This window comes from Dipodomys spectabilis, unplaced genomic scaffold (assembly GCF_019054845.1).
Source record: "Dipodomys spectabilis isolate Male_0828 unplaced genomic scaffold, ASM1905484v1 ptg000125l, whole genome shotgun sequence".
In the NCBI taxonomy this organism is placed as follows: Eukaryota; Metazoa; Chordata; class Mammalia; order Rodentia; family Heteromyidae; genus Dipodomys; species Dipodomys spectabilis.
Window position 1 is genome coordinate 15702705 of NW_024870802.1, and position 19631 is coordinate 15722335.

At 50.7% G+C, this 19631-nt stretch overlaps 1 protein-coding gene across 1 annotated transcript in view; it reads left to right on the top strand.

The window, feature by feature from the left end:
- Positions 1-19631, top strand: part of Slit1 (slit guidance ligand 1) — a 126783-nt gene that overhangs the window by 72156 nt on the left and 34996 nt on the right. The window contains exons 3-17 of the mRNA XM_042689437.1: positions 4099-4170; positions 5634-5705; positions 6281-6352; positions 6699-6862; positions 8035-8182; positions 8575-8646; positions 9062-9133; positions 11346-11417; positions 12034-12177; positions 15307-15470; positions 16060-16083; positions 16229-16373; positions 17814-17888; positions 18060-18203; positions 19346-19489. Coding sequence (XP_042545371.1) covers positions 4099-4170; positions 5634-5705; positions 6281-6352; positions 6699-6862; positions 8035-8182; positions 8575-8646; positions 9062-9133; positions 11346-11417; positions 12034-12177; positions 15307-15470; positions 16060-16083; positions 16229-16373; positions 17814-17888; positions 18060-18203; positions 19346-19489 — 1584 coding nt within the window. The remainder of the gene's footprint in view (positions 1-4098; positions 4171-5633; positions 5706-6280; positions 6353-6698; positions 6863-8034; positions 8183-8574; positions 8647-9061; positions 9134-11345; positions 11418-12033; positions 12178-15306; positions 15471-16059; positions 16084-16228; positions 16374-17813; positions 17889-18059; positions 18204-19345; positions 19490-19631) is intronic.

Consider the following 19631-nt stretch of genomic DNA (forward strand, 5'->3'; position numbering starts at 1 on the left):
TTTCTCAACATGTGGCCTGGTCTCTAACCCTTTGTTCTGGTCAGAAAGTTGCAGAGAGATTGAGGCAGGAGAATCCTATATGGAGCTGCTGGAGTTCAATTCAGTTCAAAATCACTGAGCCTGGGGAGGGGGTGGGAGCGAGGGTGGGCTAGAGGGAAAATGAGAGACAAATGAAGGAAGGGAGCACAAGTTTGACAAGAAATGTACTTATCTTACTTATGTAACCGTAATCCCTCTGTATATCACCTTGACAATAAAAAAGGAAAAGAAAAAGAGAATTACTGAGTCCCTGGGATATAAAATGTGCAATGCCCCCAGAACCGAGGGGAGAAAAAGAGATTGTCTTCAGGAGATTGTGATCTGGAGCAGGCCATGGACATTACACTCAGCACACCTGTATTTCATTATAATCTTGGATTGGTGCTAAAATGGCAAACAGGGGTTTCTAGGACCAATAGGAAAGGGAGCAGTTAGGGATTAGGGGAGGTGTTTGAGGACTGAGATATGAAGGTGAATAGGAGTTTGCTGGGTGGCAAATGAAGGAAGTAGAGTCCAGGCAAAGGCCCTGTGGCAAGAGTGTTCTGGAGCTGGAAAAGTGTCATAGGTAGACTTCATGTCTCCATTCCATTCTGCAGAGGAGAAAACTGAGTCATGAGAAGATGACTTGCTCAAGACATGACACACGTAGCTTGCTGAGCTCAAGTCTCTACTGTGACATATAGTGTGGCATTGTCCTTACTCTTTTCACTGTCCTGCCTGTGGCGTCTTTTCTGAACTCTTGTCTGCCTAGGACTCTGCATCCTCTATCTTCCCCCTGTCAGGTCAAACTTTTCTGAGTTTGCTATCTGGTCCCCTCCTGTTCTGGGCTGTCCTTTCTGTCCCAACAAACCCGGAGCCATTCTCCTCACTTGTGGGCCTGTGTCAGGTCATCATGGGAGGAGGGGATAAAATGAAGGCTTGGGGAGATGGAGGTGGCTGAGGGTGCAGAACGGTGGACTGGGAAAGGTGCAGCTGGTGCTTTGTGGGTTTCTGTGCAGACCAGCAGCAAAGGGAGACAGGCGACTTAATTTCAGTCAGGTTTGGCAAAGAGGAGACAAGGATGGGCCCCGCAGGCAGCGGACAGCCTTGGGTGTGGGAATGGGGCTGAGCTCATGTCCTGGGAAGGCTTCTGGCGCTCCCTAGTGGTCACTCTGGATGCAACCAAGAAGCCGTAAGGGAAGGAGGGACAAAAGCCAGTGTTTCCTATTTGCTAACTGGAGGCCTTTTTATACTATGCCCTGTTATAAACAGGGCTCTTCAACCAGTGTCTGGGAAATGGCAGAAATAGGAATTCAACTAAATTCTTCTTGCTGCAAGTTCAGGGTCTTTCCACCATGCACTTCACTAGTGCACGTTCCTGAAATTTCTAAGGCCTGCTTTGTTTTCCTTTGGTGGGGGGGGGGGGGGGGGGCTAGATGTTCTGGAGTTGCAAATTGTTTCCTTTACTCACCTAAACCAGGAGAGAGAGAGAAACTTCCTGCTTTGGGCTGCCTGGCCAGGGCTGGCATGAACTTACCCAGTGAGGTCAGCTCCTACCCACCCAGGACTCTCATCTTACCCATTAGCTCTTGGTGTCCCACTCTGCATGCTTACCTGCCTAAGGGGTCTTGTCTTTCCTTGGTAATCATTGGTACCCCAGAGTAACAGCTGCAGAGCCATCAGAACGCATCCCTCTGGTCTATCCCAGTGTCTTTCCGCCATACCCATTGTGCTGAGTTCTGTCAGGCCTGTGCTAGGCCTCTTATCTACCTCTCCCTACCCTCTGTTACCCACTTAGTTCCTAGTGTGAGGATTTATGCAATTGCTTTTCCTGACTTACACTTTGGTGCAATGCTATTATAAGAAACAGGCACTTGAAACCCATTTATTATAAGGATCTAATTATTGATTAGACCACACTGTCATTTTTTTTCATAAAGGCTCTTGGGAAAATTCTTGCCTCATCTGAGCTGAGCTTCTGAGAAACGGATCCTCTGAAACGATGTGTGTCTGGTAGATGCTGCTAACTGGCCAGTTCCCCCCGTTGCTGGCTTGCAGAGGGCTCAGAGGGCTCAGGGCCTCACTCTGCTTGGCTGGCCATGTGTGGTCATGTGGTCCACATGTTCTGAGCACCCACCATTGATTTTTCTTCCCTTTATCCCATTTCCCCCTCCGGCTCTCTTGCTGTTTCGTAAATCCCCGCAAACCACCTTAAAGCCTTTATGGAACAAGTTGGGTCTTGATCAATAGACTAATCAATACAAATAAAAATCCTTCCTGGCAGGGTTGTGGTGAAGATTAAGTAGAATAATGGATGTGAGTGGTACACAGAATTCCCTCCCAGGCTCAGCCCGAGGGTGGATGCTGGCTGGGGCTGGCGTGAGTGTTCCCCTGGAGGTCTCATTCCCTGTGCATCCCCACTTTCTCCTGGACATTCGCGCTCCCTTGTCATTCCCCTGTGACAGGCTTTCCCCTGTCCCTGCTGCTCTGTCCAGTTTTCATCATCCCTCTCAGATGGTAACATCACCACCCTCCTCACCTCCTCCCAGGATAGAAAGTGTCTGCAAGAGCACTTGACATAATATGTGTCCAAGTCTGTTCAAGGGGCTGTAATATAACACCATAGGCTGGCTGCCTTGTAAACCACAAACACTTATTTGTCCCATAGATCAAAGATGCATTGTATTCATAAACTGACACATTGAATTGAAATGCTTTTGTACAACTACTTACAGATAACCTTTTCAAAGTTATATACATAGACTGGATCCTGGCGGCTCATGCTTGTAATCCTAGCTACTCTGGAGGCTGAGATCTGAGGATCGTGGTTCAAAGCCAGCTCGGGCAGAAAAGTCCATGCGACTCTTATTGCCAATTGATCATTGAAAAAAGAGCTGGAAGTGGAGCTGTGGCTCAAGTGGTAGAGCAGTATTCGAGCACAAAAGCTCAGTGACAGAGGCCAGGCCCAGAGTTCAACACTAGGACTGGGGAAAAAAAGACCACATAAATAAAAACAAACAAAAAGCCTTATTCCTCACCATACTGGGCATGGAGATTGCATCCTGAAGGTGCTAGAAGAGTTGGGGTGTGGAGAGGACCCACTTTCTGATTCACCAATGATACCTTGATGTGTCCAATGGTCTCTCTTCATATTAGCAGGGAGATGATCCTACGCATGGGGCTCTGGTGTCTTACTTTCCTTGGAAGGCCACGGGCTAGCACCATTATGTGGGGACTAGGCTTCAACCTAGGAATCCAGGGAGGGTATATACACATACGACTACAGCATGTGACTCTGAGTAGTCTGCAAGGGGCATGTGTGGTGGTGGGGGTGGCTTAGAAACCTTCTGGTCTAGCCTCATGCATTTGACAAATGAGGAAACAAGACCCCAAAGCCAATGTGGAAAGGTCAAGTCTCTAGTACTGTCGTAGCTGCAGTACATCTGTCCATTTTCAGCTCGTCCCCCTGTCCTCAGAAGCTCTCAGGGCTTCTCACTTCCTGCAGTCGACATCCTGATGGCCACCAAATAAGCATTCCTTACTCGGTCATCCGTGGTTTATAACTGATCACTGCAAAACACAGTGGCTTCAGAGTGGGGGGCTTTGGCTCTGTGAGAGAGTGCTGGCTGAGCTTGGATTCCATCTGCAGCCCCCCAAAACAAAAACAAAGGCATGATGGCTTGAAAGAACAGTAGACATCTACTCAGTCTGTGTGGGCAGCCGGGCGGTTGTGGCTTAGGGACTTTTTTTTATGCAGTTGCGGTAGAGAAGCCAGCTGAGGCCGACGCCACCGGCTGTGTGGGCCCTGGTGGGACTGGTCACCGCTTCCTGGCTTTCTCCTTCCAGCTGCAGCCCTCTGCCCAGAGGAGAAGGAGCTGAGAGGATGCTCCCTTTGGGACAGCCTCATAATTCATTCACCCATCGATCCATCCATCCATCTCTCAACAAGTGCTCACTGAACGAGCACTGTGTACAAGGCCTCCTCCCAGGTGCGGCATGTGGCCACTGTAAGGCTCACCGTGAGTCTCTGGAAGTATCTGTCTCCTGACCATGTTCCTCTCTTCTGCTTTGTTCTCTCAGGGACCTAAGTGAGAATGCCATCCAGGCCATCCCCAGGAAGGCTTTCCGGGGAGCCACTGACCTCAAAAATCTGTGAGTATAAGCCTGGGAAGGAAGCAGGGTACAAGGGCCTGTGGTCACCCTGGCAGTATACGGGGGTCTAACTCCCTGGGTTGTGTGGTCCAGGCTTCCAAGGAGCCAGCCTGAGCTCTGAGATGGTGGGTGCTTGCACAGGCTTCTAGAACATTCTGGAGAGCACAGGCAGCTCACAGGTTCAGTTCTGTGTGACCAGTCAAGCCCCAGAGCAAGGGGCAAGGCTGAAGTATCATGGTCTATGGAGGTACCAATGCTTCCCAGTTCCTTGCTCACCTCTGATTAGGAGCTGGGTTGAATCTTTTACAGTCACATTTGCATAAGCTGCAGCAAGTAATGAGCTGCCTGTTTTCTCATAAGCTTGTTCTGAGGTTTAAATGAGATAGAGTACTATATACATTTTGTCAAATGCTATTTAAATGTAATGGATTATTGTTATTATTTAAGTTTATTTTGATCCAAACTTATCATCTCCCCAAGGTCCATAAGCATAGCAAATGCCTGGCATGCTTGCCACACACACCCTTCCCATGACTGAGGCAGGCATTGGTATCTATCACCACATTCCTCCACAGAGCAACACTCCAGGTAGCCAGTACTAGTCAATCTTGCTTGGCACTTGGAGGAAATTCACCTGCAGGCTCTGTTTGCCATGGCTTCATTTTTCAGCTGCCAGTACCCTCTAGGTGGTCCTCAAATTATGGGGGAGTGGTCACCTGCTCCCCAGGGCACATGCAAGTGTAGAAACAAGAATATAAGTTTTGGCTGGCACTAGTGGCTCATGCCTATAATCTTAACTACTCAGGAGCCTAATTTGAGGATCTGAGGATCTGAGGATTGAGGTTCCTAGACAGCCAAAGTAGGAAAGTCCCTGAGACTCTTATCTCCAACTGACCACCAGAAAACTAGAAATGGAGCTGTGGCTCAAAGTGGTAGAATGATATCCTTGAGCAGAAAAGCTCAGGGACAGCTTTAGGCCCCGAGTTCAAGCCCTACAACTGATGGATGACAAAAAGAAAAAAAAAAGAATATAACTTTTATTTCTATTACTTGAACTGAAAATAAGAAATCAACTTTTTACTAATATTTACTATTTGGATGGAGGTGTGGGCCTAACAAATGATTGGAGTCATGTCTCATTTTAAAAAATAATGGAGTGCTCTGGGGCTGGGAAGGTGGCTCAGTGGTAGAGTGCTTGCCTTGCATGCATGAGACCCTGGGTTCGATTCCTCAGCACCACATAAGCAAAAAGAAAAAAGCTGGAAGTGGCGCTGTGGCTCAAGTGGTAGAGTGCTAGCCTTGAGCTGAAGAGCTGAGGGACAGCGCCCAGGCCCAGAGTTCAGGCCCCACGACCGGACCTCCCCACCACAAAAATAATAATAATAATAATAATGGAGTGCTCTATCTGAATGCTCAGACACTGTGTACCCCTCATCTAAAGTCCCCCACTCTCTGCTTTACAGACAGCTGGACAAGAACCAGATTAGCTGTATCGAGGAAGGGGCCTTCCGTGCCCTGCGGGGGCTGGAGGTGTTGTAAGTAAAACCCCGGGAGATGAAAGGGCTGTGAAGAGCCCAGCAGAGGCAGGGCTCGGCTGGGCACCCCTGCAGCTGGAGCCGGGGTACAATAGTCTTGAAGAATGGGGTGACACAGCCTCCAAGGCCACCCTGGCAACTGAGAGCTGATACGTTTCACCTGCTTAGGGTGAAGCCCTGTGGTGCAGAGTGTCTGATAGGAAGATTGGATGCCAGCCCCTTCCTGCCATTTCCTCTGAGTAGCTAGGCCTGGTCTGGGGTGCATCAGCTCATGAGCTGCTTGCTCCCCCTGCTTGATCTCTGTCCTTCAGGACCTGGAGAGCATGGAGCACTGCACGCTTGCAGCTTTCCCTGTCTGGTGGGGGGGTGAGCAGGGGGAGGTCTGTGTCTTATGCTTTTTGGGGTAGCCCCTTCATGCCCACCCCAAGACTGGTCCCCCTGGAAGACCCTCTTCACAGCTTCCTCTCCATGGGCCATGGTACCTGGGGTGAGGGCTTCCCTGTTCTTAACAGAGGCCCGGCCCCATGACTGTCCTGCTGCGCAGGTACTAAATGGCTGCACTTCCTCCCTCTCAGGACCCTGAACAACAACAACATCACCACCATTCCTGTGTCCAGCTTCAACCACATGCCCAAGCTCCGGACCTTGTGAGTCTGTCGCAGGGCAGCGGGGAAGCACCGGGGGTGGGTGGGGAAGGAGGTGAGGGCTTCTGCACCGGGGACAGCGTGTCCACCTCCTCAGTCCAGAGTGACTGCAGCGATTGGGGGGGGGGGTGTTCTGTGTGAGCTGGGTGAGATGAATCCCTGCAAAGGATGCTCCCTCTTCCCCAGAAGGAGCCGTGGGGGGCTTCTCATTGCTGCAGGTTGCCTTCAAGTTGGGGCTGAGCTGCACAGCTAACTGGTGTGCATGGCACGGGGGCACACCGGGGCTCGGTCCCTGGAGGAGCTCACTGTTGGGCCAGGGTGGGTGGTGAGTTCCCCTGTCTTCCTGCAGCCGCCTGCACTCCAATCACCTGTTCTGCGACTGCCACCTGGCCTGGCTCTCACAGTGGCTAAGACAGAGGCCAAGCATTGGGCTCTTCACCCAGTGCTCAGGGCCCGCCAGCCTGCGGGGCCTCAATGTAGCTGAGGTCCAGAAGAGTGAGTTCAGCTGCTCAGGTGGGTGCAAGCCCCACCCAGCCTTCACTTACCTGCTCATAGCCTCTGCGTGTGTGTGTGTGTGTGTGTGTGTGTGTGAGTGTGTGTGCGCGCGTGTGTGCATGCGTGAGAGGGAGAGAAAGAGAGGGGGTAGGAGGGAGAGAGAGGAAGAGTCCTGGTACTGGGCCTGGGCACTGTCCTTTTGCTCTTTTGCTCAAGGCTGGCTCTCTCCCACTTGAGCCAAAGCTCCACTTGTGGCTTTTTGCTGGTTAATTGGAGATAAGAGTCTCACAGTCTTTCCTGCCCCAGCTGGCTTTGAATCACGATCCTCAGATCTCAGCTTCCTGAACAGCTAGAATTAGAGGTGTGAGCCACCGGCTTTGCCCACAGCCTTTTGTCCTGTCCATTGCTGCTCCTCTGCCCAACACACATTTATACCTTCTCTTTTCTGATCACCCCCCACCCAATCTTTCACCTCTGTTCTCACTGTCCCTTTTGACCACCCCTCCTGTCTCCTCTCCTCTCCCCTTCCGGACATCCCTTTTGCTTCTTCTTTACAGTCTCTCCTTCTGACATCTCCCCTCCTCCCCATTTCCTCCAGCCTCTTCCCTCCCCCCCACTCCTCATCCCTCCTAGTACCTCTTCCTCTCTCCAGTGCCTCACCTCCCCCACCTTGGCGGACTGCTGCACTGGGCTCTCTGTTGTGTCTTCCGGGGAGCTAGACCCCTTAGCCTGGCCCTTTCCTCTCCCACTTGAGGTCCTGATGAGTCCCTCCTTGTCTGATTTGGGCTCCATTCTATAGCCAGAAAGGTCTGAAAGAAGCCACACACAGGCAGCCTCCAGAACCTGTGAGAGTCTGTAGTGGCTTCAGTCAATGCCAGGCCCTAGGGGTGACACACATGAAGCCTAGAGCTTCCTTCAGGATTCTAGGCCAGGATTTCCTAGCACATGCCTTGCACGCCGGCACACACCTGTCTGAGGCCTGCTGGGTGCCAGGTGCCCACGGAGTTACATCAAAGTTCCATCTCTCATGTCTGCCCCCTGGTGCCCACGGAGTTACATCAAAGTTCCATCTCTCATGTCTGCCCCCTGGTGAACCCCTCTGGTTCATCCTCCTCCAAGCCCCCCACCCTTGCCCATCTCCCCAGCCGGGGAGGGAGGTGCTGATGTGGCGCACCTGGCTGCTTCTGCAGGTCAGGGAGAGGCAGGGCGTGTGGCCACCTGCACCCTCTCCTCCGGCTCCTGCCCGGCCATGTGTGCCTGTAGCAATGGCATCGTGGATTGCCGTGGTAAAGGCCTCACTGCCATCCCTGCCAACCTGCCCGAGACCATGACGGAGATGTGAGTGCACTGGCCCTGGGCTGCTCTGGCTGCGCTGACCCAGGACCCTCAGTGACAAATGGAGAAGATGCTTGCTAGAGGCTTGGAGACTCTGGGGGGGGGGGGGGAGGGGGAGGGACTTCCTCAGAGGTCCATCTGTGCAGCCCAGCCCCGTGGACCTGCTAGTCTGGCTTTCTCAGCATTAGCATCTTGGTGGGCCCCTTTTGATCTTGGGAACTGGGGAAATGGGGCTCCTTTCAGAGGGGCCTATCTGCCTCCTAGGAGGCAGAGGGGAACAGAGCAGGGCTCAGAGGGACTCGAGCCTTGTGTCTGGCTGGTGAGCCTAACACACCTGAGGTCGGCCAGGTGACCTGGGCCCTTGTGCTATTTCTCTGTCCCCACATTCTCTGCAGCCGTCTGGAGCTCAATGGGATCAAGTCCATCCCCCCTGGAGCCTTCTCTCCCTACAGAAAGCTGCGCAGGATGTGAGTGCCTTCCTCTGCGTCCCCAGGAGCTGCATGAGATGCAGGGGCCTGGAGCGGCCTTCCCGCTTCTGAGGCTGTGGTCTGAGGCTGGGGACCTCCATGGTGCTATTGCCTTGTGGGGTTGTGGGGAGGTCTGGAAGGGGCACCGATCCCAACTCTGGCTCTTGCTAGGCTTGTCACCCTCCTGTGTCAGTTTGAGTAAACATAGGAGCAATTAGGGAGCTAAAGAGGAGATAGGGCACCCTCCCATATAAGTGTGTCCCAGGCACCTGGGGTTTTCCACTGCATGGGGAACTGGCCCCTGCTTTTCTCCTTTCAAATAACCTCATGCCTTGCTCCCCAGCTGGGATAGAGGGGAGCAGATGGCTGTGAGGGGCTGAAGGATTCAGCTCCTCTTTCTCTTTTTCCCTTGCAGAGACCTGAGCAACAACCAGATAGCCGAGATTGCACCTGATGCCTTCCATGGCCTCCGCTCCTTGAACTCACTGTGAGTAGTAGGGCTGCCATGCCCAGTGCCCCCTCCTTGTGGTGTACCCTCTGCAGAGTGACAGGAATGAGAGAATCAAGGGCTGAGTGCAGGAAACCTAGACAGGGCCGTTGCCCTGACAACGGAGATGCTCTCTCCACCATGGTAGGGATTTCCCCAGAATTCCTTGGGGCTGTCATCTTGGCCCTGGAGAGGCCTTCCCCAGTCACCTATAGGGCAATAACCACCAGCTCCAGATACAACACCTGCCACCCCTTGTTATTTTTATCCCAAATGTGCTGGTGGTAAGGAGACAGTGCTTCCCTCCACCTCTGGTGAAGGTGCTTGCACCCCAGGTTTGCACACTTTGTCTAGCCAGGACGCCCAGCAGGCAAACAGGATCCCTGTGGAAGGAGCCATGTGTTTCTTTTAGGAACAAGTGTTTCCAGCTGCTCTGATCTGTGACTGCATATACTAGAGGCCTGGCAAGTAGAACAGGGTGCTCCTCCCCACACACACACCCTTGGGAATACAGCAAGCCACCAGCTCTTCTGCCCGCTACATAAGACTTCTCTTGGAGTAGAGTTTAAGGTAGACAGTGAGACCAGCTATGAATGGTGACCCTGAAATTCAGCACTGTACAACCTACACAGCTGTTCACAGCCCGTTCATGAATCTCTATCATTGGCTGAGAAGACCTGATCTTAGAGGTACCCTGCCAGAATGTATTCACATCTTCCTCCAAGATGTGAAAATGATTTTCTTCCCTTGGATTGTGCCAGTCTGAAGGGATAAGAGGGGGACAATAACCTGTTTATGTGGGTTTCTATCACTCTTAAGTAGCTGGTCACAGCCAATTGCTGAGGCACAAGAATCTGCATGGTGAGATTATGTCAGCAAACGTCAGCATCTATGTTCACCTATGTCAGCCCTGACCTTGTTTCCCTGACTCAACTCCTGCTCCCTCCTCCATTTTATTCTTTACACAGAAACACAGATTACAAGCATCTCTGAAAGGCTTCCTGATGCTTGCTGCATAAAAGCCAAGCTACTGTACCATTTGTTTACCCCACACCAGCCTCACTGGCCTTTGGAACACTCCATATGGGCCAACGTGGATCCTGCCATGGGACCTTTGCTCCTGATGGGCCCTTTTCTAAAACAAATCTTGAAGCCACGTGTAAAGAAACAGCATACAGGACTTTTATTCCAATGAATGGAGGCTGATTGTGACACTGGGAATAGAACACTCTTCTTCTCCAGTCCCTCTGATGTTTTCACCGTCTGCCCCAACCTATTCCTTGCACAAGTCTTGCCTGAACCTATTCCTTGCACAAGTCTTGCCTGAACCTATTCCTTGCACAAGTCTTGCCTGAACCTATTCCTTGCACAAGTCTTGCCTGAACCTATTCCTTGCACAAGTCTTTCTCTTTTTTTTTGTCTGTCATGGGACTTGAACTCTGGGCCGGGGTGCTGTCCGTCAGCTCTTCAGCTCAAGGCAAGCACTCTACTACTTGAGCCACAGCACCACTTCTGGTTTTCTGGTGGTTAACTGGAGATAAGAATCTCATGGACTTTCCTGCTAGGCTGGCTTGAACCATGATCCTCAGGTGTCAGCCTCCTGAGTAGCTAGGATTACAGGCATGAGCCACTGGCTCACTGTGCCCTGTTTACAGTGGTTTTGTTGTTGTTGTTGTTTTAAATTTTGCTATTTTTTCTAATTATGTATAGAATTATTTCATGTTCAGTGCAGAAAACTTTGCAAATACCAAAGTGTGTGTGTGTGTGTGTGTGTGTGTGTGTGTGTATGTGTGTGTGTCTTGCAATCTCACTGCTTAGATTTCTATTTCACATGCAATCTGCCATTCTATTTTTTTCCCCCTATAAATTCTCTGACAATATTGATCCTGTTTATGGGACTTCCTCTTCCTGTTTTGGATCCTGGACCAGATTAATTTCCCATCAGGCTCCCTAGAAGGGCTGTCTGCAGGCTTCTATAGGGTTCCTGTGCAAGGGGCAGGGCCCTTCTGCAACTGTCCTCCAGCCCAGAGGTGGCTTCTGTGCAGCCTGGGACCAGGCTGCCTTCCTGAAGACACATTAGCACCACCTGCTGGCAAGAACCTGTAGCAAGTACACAGGCCAGGATGCTAGGTCTCCGTGGAGTGGTCCCTGTGTTGTGGGCTCTCCAGGTAGGCTGCCCCCTGACCTTTTCTTTCTGCCACCTTTTCTCCAGGGTCCTCTATGGGAACAAGATCACAGACCTGCCTCGTGGTGTGTTTGGAGGCCTGTACACCTTACAACTCCTGTAAGGACCTGTCCCAGGAGGTCTTTGGGTGGGATCTTCATTCTTCTGCTCCCCATCTTCCTTTCAGTATCTTTGGGGTACAAGACTTACTTGAGCTAGGAGCCAGGAAGATAGGCCACGAAAGTTGTGCCACAAGGCCCTAGAACTTCAGAGGTCTAACTGGGAAGTAGAGGCAGGCTCAGGGCTACTCACAGGATGTCAAAACCCAGAAGTTCCTGAGGCACAGCCTACAATCCTGGGGTACCCAGCATGCTGGGCACAGAGATGTCTCCTGCAGTAAGTCACCCAAGCATTCAGGCAAGGATTCTCCCTTAGAAGCAGGAATCACCCAATCCAAACACTCCTGCCTAGCCCCTAGGGACTAAGAAAGAGGAGCCCCTAAAACTGCTTTTGGAAGGGTGATCTGGACCCCTGTGTGCTCCTAGAATCTTAGTGACATCTCTAGCCATTCCTGAGAGGAAGAAGCAGGTGGCTTCTCTGTGTGAAGTGACCTGTTCCATGGGCTTCTCCCTGAGATTACTGGCACACACAAGGCCAGGGAGGTGCCAGGATGTATGAGGGGTCTTGTCCCTGCTCTCCCCTCCCCCTCAGCTCCCGGCCCTGGCTTTGCCCACAGGCTCCTGAACGCCAACAAGATCAACTGCATCCGACCCGATGCCTTCCAGGACCTGCAAAACCTCTCGCTCCTCTCCCTGTATGACAACAAGATCCAGAGTCTCGCCAAGGGCACGTTCACCTCCCTGCGGGCCATCCAGACCCTGTGAGTCTCCTCCTTCTCTCCTCTTCCCTCCTTCCCTCCCTCCCTTCCTGCGGTGGGACCTTGGGCACATTCACTTGCTTCTCTGAGTCTCCTTTTTATTTATTCTGGAAATGAGGAGTTGTCCTGATATTAAAGGAAATGTTTGTACAGAGTTTAGTTTGTCAAAAATGTTTCCAAAATGCTAGTCAGTTATGGCTAATAATGATGACAGTGTTACTAATGTAGCTCATTGATTGATTCTAAGACATAACATCCCATGTAAACAGCTCTGAAATGGGACGTCTGCTGGAATGGATAGTACCGCTCATTGGTAGCATTCAGCTCGTCCCTCAGAGCTCATAAAGTAATAATGCATCTTGCCATTGATGATGGCAAGTCAGATGAAATATAGTAATAATACTGATGATGTAAATGAAAAGCTAGAAAGTAACAAATCTAGTAATTTGTCAGAATTCTTGATTATGGAAAATTGCAAACATATTAAAAGTAGTAAAGTGAGTCCACAAATAACCACTCCCAGCTTTGCCTTCCAGTCAGTCTTGTCTTATTTCTGCCTCCCCCTTTTCTATGCCACTCAGTATGTGTGTGTGTGTGTGTGTGTGTGTGTGTGTGTGTGTGTATGTGTGTGTAACTACTGGATATTGAACTCAGGGCCTAGGTGCTGCCTGCCCCTTAGTGTTTCCACTCAAGGCAGGTGCTCTACCATTTGAACCAAACATACCTCTACTTTTGTCTTTTTACTGGTTAATTGGAGATAAGAATCTCATGGACTTTTTTTGCCCAGACTGGCTTAAAACCATGTCCAGGCTGTGGAAAACCCCATAGTGAGTGTCACAATGTCTTTAACAAGTAAATGACTAGGACAAAAGGAGATGGATAGCATGTCTTGAAATGAAATGTTCCCCCAGGCCATCTTCATGTGCTGTGACACTAGGTCTCCAGCTGGAGGTGCTATTTAGGGAGAAGGTGGAGACCAAGGCTGTGGGGTCAGGCTGGAGGAAATGGATCACTAGAGTGGTATCTTGTCCTTGGCCTCTTCCTCTCTCGCTGCCTCTCCCTCCCTCCCTCTCTCTGTCTTTCTCTCCCCACCCCCACTGCTGTCCACCAGATATCCTTACACCATGATGAACAGCCTGAGCACATGGACTGAAATATAAACCTAGGGATAAAAAAAAAAATCACTCAAGGGACACATCAACTAGTATTAGCAGTCATTGCAGAGGGTTTATTAATCCTGATGCATCAGCCTTCAAACACTAGCTATTTGATGAGATCAAGGAATTAATTTTTAAGCTTTTAGCCATAGTAATGTTGTTGTTGTTTGTTTATCTTGAAGTGCTAGACATGGAACCCAGGACCTCACACATGTTGGGCAAGTGCTCTACCACTGAGCTATGCCCCAAGTACCCATTTGTATTGTTAAAGAATCCTTGCCTAGGGGCTGGGAAGGTGGCTCAGTGGTTGAGCGCTTGCCTTGCATGCATGAGGCCCTGGGTTCGATTCCCCAGCACCACATAAGCAAAAAGAAAAAAAGCCGGAAGTGGCGCTGTGGCTCGAGTGGTAGAGCGCTAGCCTTGAGCTGAAGAGCTGAGGGACAGTGCCCAGGCCCCACGACCGGATCCCCCCACCAAAAAAAAAGAATCCTTGCCTATTAGAGATGTGGATAAAGATAAATAGATACAAATGATGTCTGGGATTTACTTCAAAATACTAAGTGAAGGGCAAGGTACCAGTGGCTCATACTTGTAATCCTAGCTACTCAGAAGGCTGAAATCTTAGGATTACAGTTTGAAACCAGCCTAGGCAGAAAAGTCTGTGATACTTTTATCTCCAATACCAAAAAGCCAGAAGTGGAGCTATAGGCTCAAGTGGTAAAGTGCTAGCCTTGAGCACAAAAGCTCAGGAACAGTGCCTAGGCCCTGAGTTCAAGTCCCAGGACCAGCACAAAAAAACAACAAAACAATGGAGTGAAAGTGGGCACTGATGGCTCACACCTGTAATCCTAGGCACTCAGGAGGCTGAGAGCTGAGGATCATGGTTTTAAGCCAGTCTGGGCAAAAAAGTCCATGAGATTCTTATCTCCAATTAACCAGTAAAAAGACAAAAGTAGAGGTATGTTTGGTTCAAATGGTAGAGCACCTGCCTTGAGTGGAAACACTAAGGGGCAGGCAGCATCTAGGCCCTGAGTTCAATATCCAGTAGTTACACACACACACACACACACACACACACACACACACATACACACACACACACACACTGAGTGGCATAGAAGATGGGGAGGCAGAAATAAGACAAGACTGACTGGAAGGCAAAGCTGGGAGTGGTTATTTGTGGACTCACTTTACTACTTTTAATATGCTTGCAATTTTCCATAATCAAGAATTCTGACAAATTACTAGATTTGTTACTTTCTAGCTGGGTGGGTGGTATCCCACACTCCGGTGGACTGGCCAACTGCTGGCACGGTTCTGATGTGGCCAATCATAACTGCTGGGATAGTCAAGGAACCACCATGTGGTCACTTACATAGCTGCCAGCCATTGGCTGCTCCCAACACCATCACCACATCATGGTGGGGGACAGGTATTGATCTCTGTTTCCTGTGTCAAAAGACTGCTCTAGGAGAAGTAGCCTAGAAATGGTGAGTCTTCGTGCAGCCCCAGAGACTCTGATAGGCCCAGCCTTGCCACCTGACCCTGTTTGCTCTCCCAGATGATGGCTGGGGCTGCCAGGTCTGCAGGACCTGGGCCCAGGGTCCAGGGCTGCTGGGGAGAACCAAAGGCCACACTGGGCATGCTGCACTGCCATCCTCTCTAAACCTCCTTGTTCTCCTGGACACAGTGTTGGTGCTCTCTTCAGACTCTGGGTCCTTCCTTCCTTCCTTCATGCTTGTGAAATATCCAGGGTTTGACAGTGGGAAGTTGGAGGCCAGCTTTTTCCTCTAACAAGTCCCGAGCCCCAAAGGTCCTTCCCCGATGTGATGTAGGAGATATCTCCACAGGTCTCAGGGTGCCCCCTGGTGGTCAGCAACCCCCTCTTCTCCCAAGGCCAACCCCAGGTCTCAGCCTTAGATGGTCACATGTGCTCGGTGCTGGTCTCTATGACTAATCTGCGCCCTTCTGACAGGCATCTGGCCCAGAACCCTTTCATCTGTGACTGCAACCTCAAGTGGCTGGCGGACTTCCTGCGCACCAACCCCATCGAGACCAGTGGGGCTCGCTGCGCCAGCCCCCGGCGCCTGGCCAACAAGCGCATCGGGCAGATCAAGAGCAAGAAATTCCGGTGCTCAGGTAGAGGCTGCCTGACTGCCGGTTCTTGGGCAGCTCCAAGGAGGGTCTCCCTGGGCACTTTAGAGCCTCGCTGACCAATGGGAATGGCTGTCTGCCCCACCCTTCATTTTACTACAGACTTACTGAGGGCCCAGAGAGAGTGTCCAGGCCGCCTGCTCCCAGGCCAGCTCTAGAGTGTCACTGCTCTCAAGTCCCACAGGACACTTAGGAGACCTGAGGCATTGCACTGAGATAGAAACCTCCCCAGGCCTTGGGGTGATATGTCCTCAGCACTTTACTTGATCTCTGGTAGGGGACCGTGTGGGTTGGACTTCTGAGCCTGGATCTGGTCCTGGGGCCTGACGCCACCCTGGCCCAATATCCTTCATCCATGTTGTCATAGTGTCTACCTGTACCATTACAAGTGAGAGGCTTAATGGGAGTGTGCTGCTGCCCAGCACTGGCCTGGGCACAAGTGCTCTGGAAAGCCTTCTGTATGCAGGGTGGATGGGCTGCGATGGGGGAGGGGAGATGCAAGGCTCCAGATGCATCCTGGGATAGGGATGGGGCCTGATGCTCCTACATCGTGTGTCTCTGTTTCTCTTCCCAGCCAAAGAGCAGTACTTCATCCCAGGTAGGAGACTGAAGGGACCCAGGCCAGCCAGGGATGGGGGACGATGGCAGTGGGTGGCCTGGTTAAGGACCTTGGGTGTCCCTGGGGTCACCACAGCTGCCTGGAGACCGTCCACATCCTTAGCCCAGCCTGCCTCTCGCCACAGGCACCGAAGATTATCATCTGAACAGCGAGTGCAGCAGCGATGTCACCTGTCCCCACAAGTGCCGCTGTGAGGCCAGTGTGGTGGAATGCTCCAGCCTGAAGCTGTCCAAGATCCCCGAGCGCGTGCCCCAGTCCACGGCCGAGCTGTGAGGCCCTCTGCCTGCCCGCCCTGCCCAGCGCCCACTGGCCCTCCCTGCAAGCTTCGCCTTGCTCTGGGCCAGCACTGTTTTGGGGATCACCCTTAAGGCTCTCTGTGTCTGCCTCTGCTGCTCTCAAAAAGCCCCTGAACCAGGGGGGGCTTTCTTCACTGAAAATTTTGTCTTTAGGGGACATGATTCCCTTAGCCAAAGTTGGAGCTTATGATGTCTTTGATAGTTCTTCTTTATCTAAAAATATGAATTATATTGAGTGTAGTGATGCACACCTGTAACCCAGCTTTCGGAAGGCTGAGATAGTGGGATGGCCAGTTTCAGGCCAACCTGGCATATAGCAAGACCCTGACGCAAAAATTAAATGAAGAGCTGGGTGATGGTGGCTCACGCCTTTAATCCTAGCTACTCAGAAGACTGAGATCTGAGGGTCACAGTTCAAAGCCAGCCTGGGCAGAAAAGTCTCTGTGAGACTCTTATCCTTAACTAACCACTCAAAAACTGGAAGTGGAGTTGTGATTCAAAGTGATAGAGTACTCACCTTGAGCAAAAGAGCTCAGGGATAGCGCCTAGGTCCTGAGTTCAAGGCCCACAACCACCACCAACAACAAAAATCAAACAAAGAATTTGTGTGTATGTGTGTGTGTGTGTGTGTATATATATATATATATACATATATATATATGTATATATATATATGTATATATATATATATATACATATATATATATGTATATATATATATGTATATATATATATATATATATACATATATATATATGTATATATATATATATATACATATATATATATGTATATATATATGTATATATATATATATATATACACACACACACACACACACACACATATAGTATGTATACAGAGATACCTAATTACATATCATTTATATGTATGCAAGTTTGCATGGAATTTTTTAAATGTTAAAAATATCCTCTTGAAGCTGGGCACTGGTAGCTTACACCTGTAATCCTAGCTATGCAGGAGGCTGAGATCTAAGGATCACAGTTCAAAACCAGCCTGGGCAGGAAAGTCTGTAAGACTCTTATCTCTAATGAACCACCAGAAAACCAGAAGTGGTGCTGTGGCTTGAAGTGGTAGAGTGCTAGCTTTGAGCAAAAAGAGCTTAGGGACAGCTCCCAGGCTCTGAGTTCAAGCCCCACACCAAAGAACAAAAACAAAAAGTCCTCTTCACAGACTAGGGGTATGGTTTAAATTGTAGAGCACTAGCACACATGCGCACACATGTGTGTGCACACACACACAAACACACACCTATTTACCTCTCCCCCAGTGCCAGGCTTTGCTGAAGAAGTCCTCCCTGGAATCCCTCTGTTGGAACCCCGTAGTCTCAATGGGGAGCTGTTTTTACTTCCCCGCTTCATTGGTGTGTATTTTCTTCCATGCCTCTTCTAGGCGGTTGAACAACAATGACATCTCCATCCTGGAGGCCACAGGGATGTTTAAGAAACTTACACACCTGAAGAAAATGTGAGTTGCTGGGTAGTGCATGGGAAGATGCTTGTCAGGATGCTAGACCGAAATGAAGAGGAAAATGCTGGGAGAGGGGCTCCCATGCATGGTGGTGGTTGGTGTGGGAAGGGAGAGGGCTTCTGCACACCGGTGATTAGCATCCCACCCCCCTCCCCTCTCCTCCTGCAGAAACCTGAGCAACAACAAGGTATCAGAAATTGAAGATGGGACATTTGAGGGCGCGTCCTCTGTCAGTGAACTGCATCTGACCGCCAACCAACTCGAGTCCATCCGGAGTGGCATGTTCCGGGGTCTGGATGGCCTGCGCACCCTGTGAGTGCAAATATGCCAAGCCACAGGGTGGGTGTGTAGTCCAAAGGGAAAGGGTAAGGGTGAGAGAGGCAAGTGCTCTACCATTGAGATACCACCCCTGCCCTACATCAGCAGCTTTAACAACCATCTACCATATCACTGCGATCGATTTTGATGATTTGCAATTTTTAAATTTTGAGCAATGACACAATTAGTATCTTTATCACAAATCCAGAGTCCAGCCACAAGTACTCTCTTACGAAGATGTCCTCAAGGTAGTCTAGCTGGTAGAAGCAGAAAGTACCTTTGTAGTCTGTGTATGTGTGTGTGTGTGTGTGTGTGTGTGCGCACGCAGATGTGCTGGTACTGGGGTTTGAACTCAGAGTTTCTCATCCTTTCTTGGCTGTACCAACGTAGTGCTCTACCACTTGAACTGCACCTCTACATCTGAACTTTGGCTGGTTAATTGGAGATAAGAGTCTCATGGCCTTTTCTGTTGGGGTTGGTTTCAAATTGAGATTCTCACAGCTCATCCCCCTGAGTAGCTAGGATTCCAGGCATGAGCCATCAACGCCCAGCCATCTAACCAAATGCATATCTAGGGAGTTCCCAGGTCATCATCTTCCCAGCTGTGCATGAAAGGACCCATTTCCCCACATCTTGTTCCCCACATCATCATCATCACTGTTAGTATCACCATAGCCTTAATTCTTCCTCAGTTTGGCAGGCAGGAATTTCACACTGCTTAGGGGTCATCTCTGCTTGTGGTGGGGAATTAAGCCGGGTCTCTGCGGATGGACAGAGTGGGTTCCAGATAGAGGCAAGGAGAAAGAGCATTGCAGAACTATCGTAGCTAAGCCAGGTGTGGCCTAGAGATGGGAGGCAGCCTGGGCCACAGGGAGTGAAGGCACGATGGAGGGGGCTGAGCTATGGGATGGAGAGGAGAGGCGGAGCCATGGTATACCTAGAGACAGGATGCTCTGGAGGCCAGCACGGGTGTGCATGGGCCCTGGCAGGTGTCACGTGCCCCTCTGTGGCTCGGTGTCTCTATAGGAGCATCCTGAACTAGCTGGTGGTGGCTGTCCCCTCGGGACCCAAGCAGATGGAGGGGGTCCAGCCCAGGGCTCCCCTCCCCTCCTATGGCCCTTCCCTTCCTCCCCCAGGATGCTGAGGAACAACCGCATCAGCTGTGTTCACAACGACAGCTTCACAGGCCTGCACAATGTCCGCCTCCTCTCACTGTATGACAATCACATAACCACCATCTCCCCCGGGGCCTTCGACACCCTCCAGGCCCTCTCCACGCTGTAAGTCTTGGCTCCAGGAGACATGCAAGCGGGGGGGCTCCTGAAGGTGCCACCTGGACCCCAGGAGCTGCCATCATCTCCCAGAAATGGCCTGGGGTCTTACCTGGAGGGAGGGGTAGAACGTGGCTTCCACACATTCCAC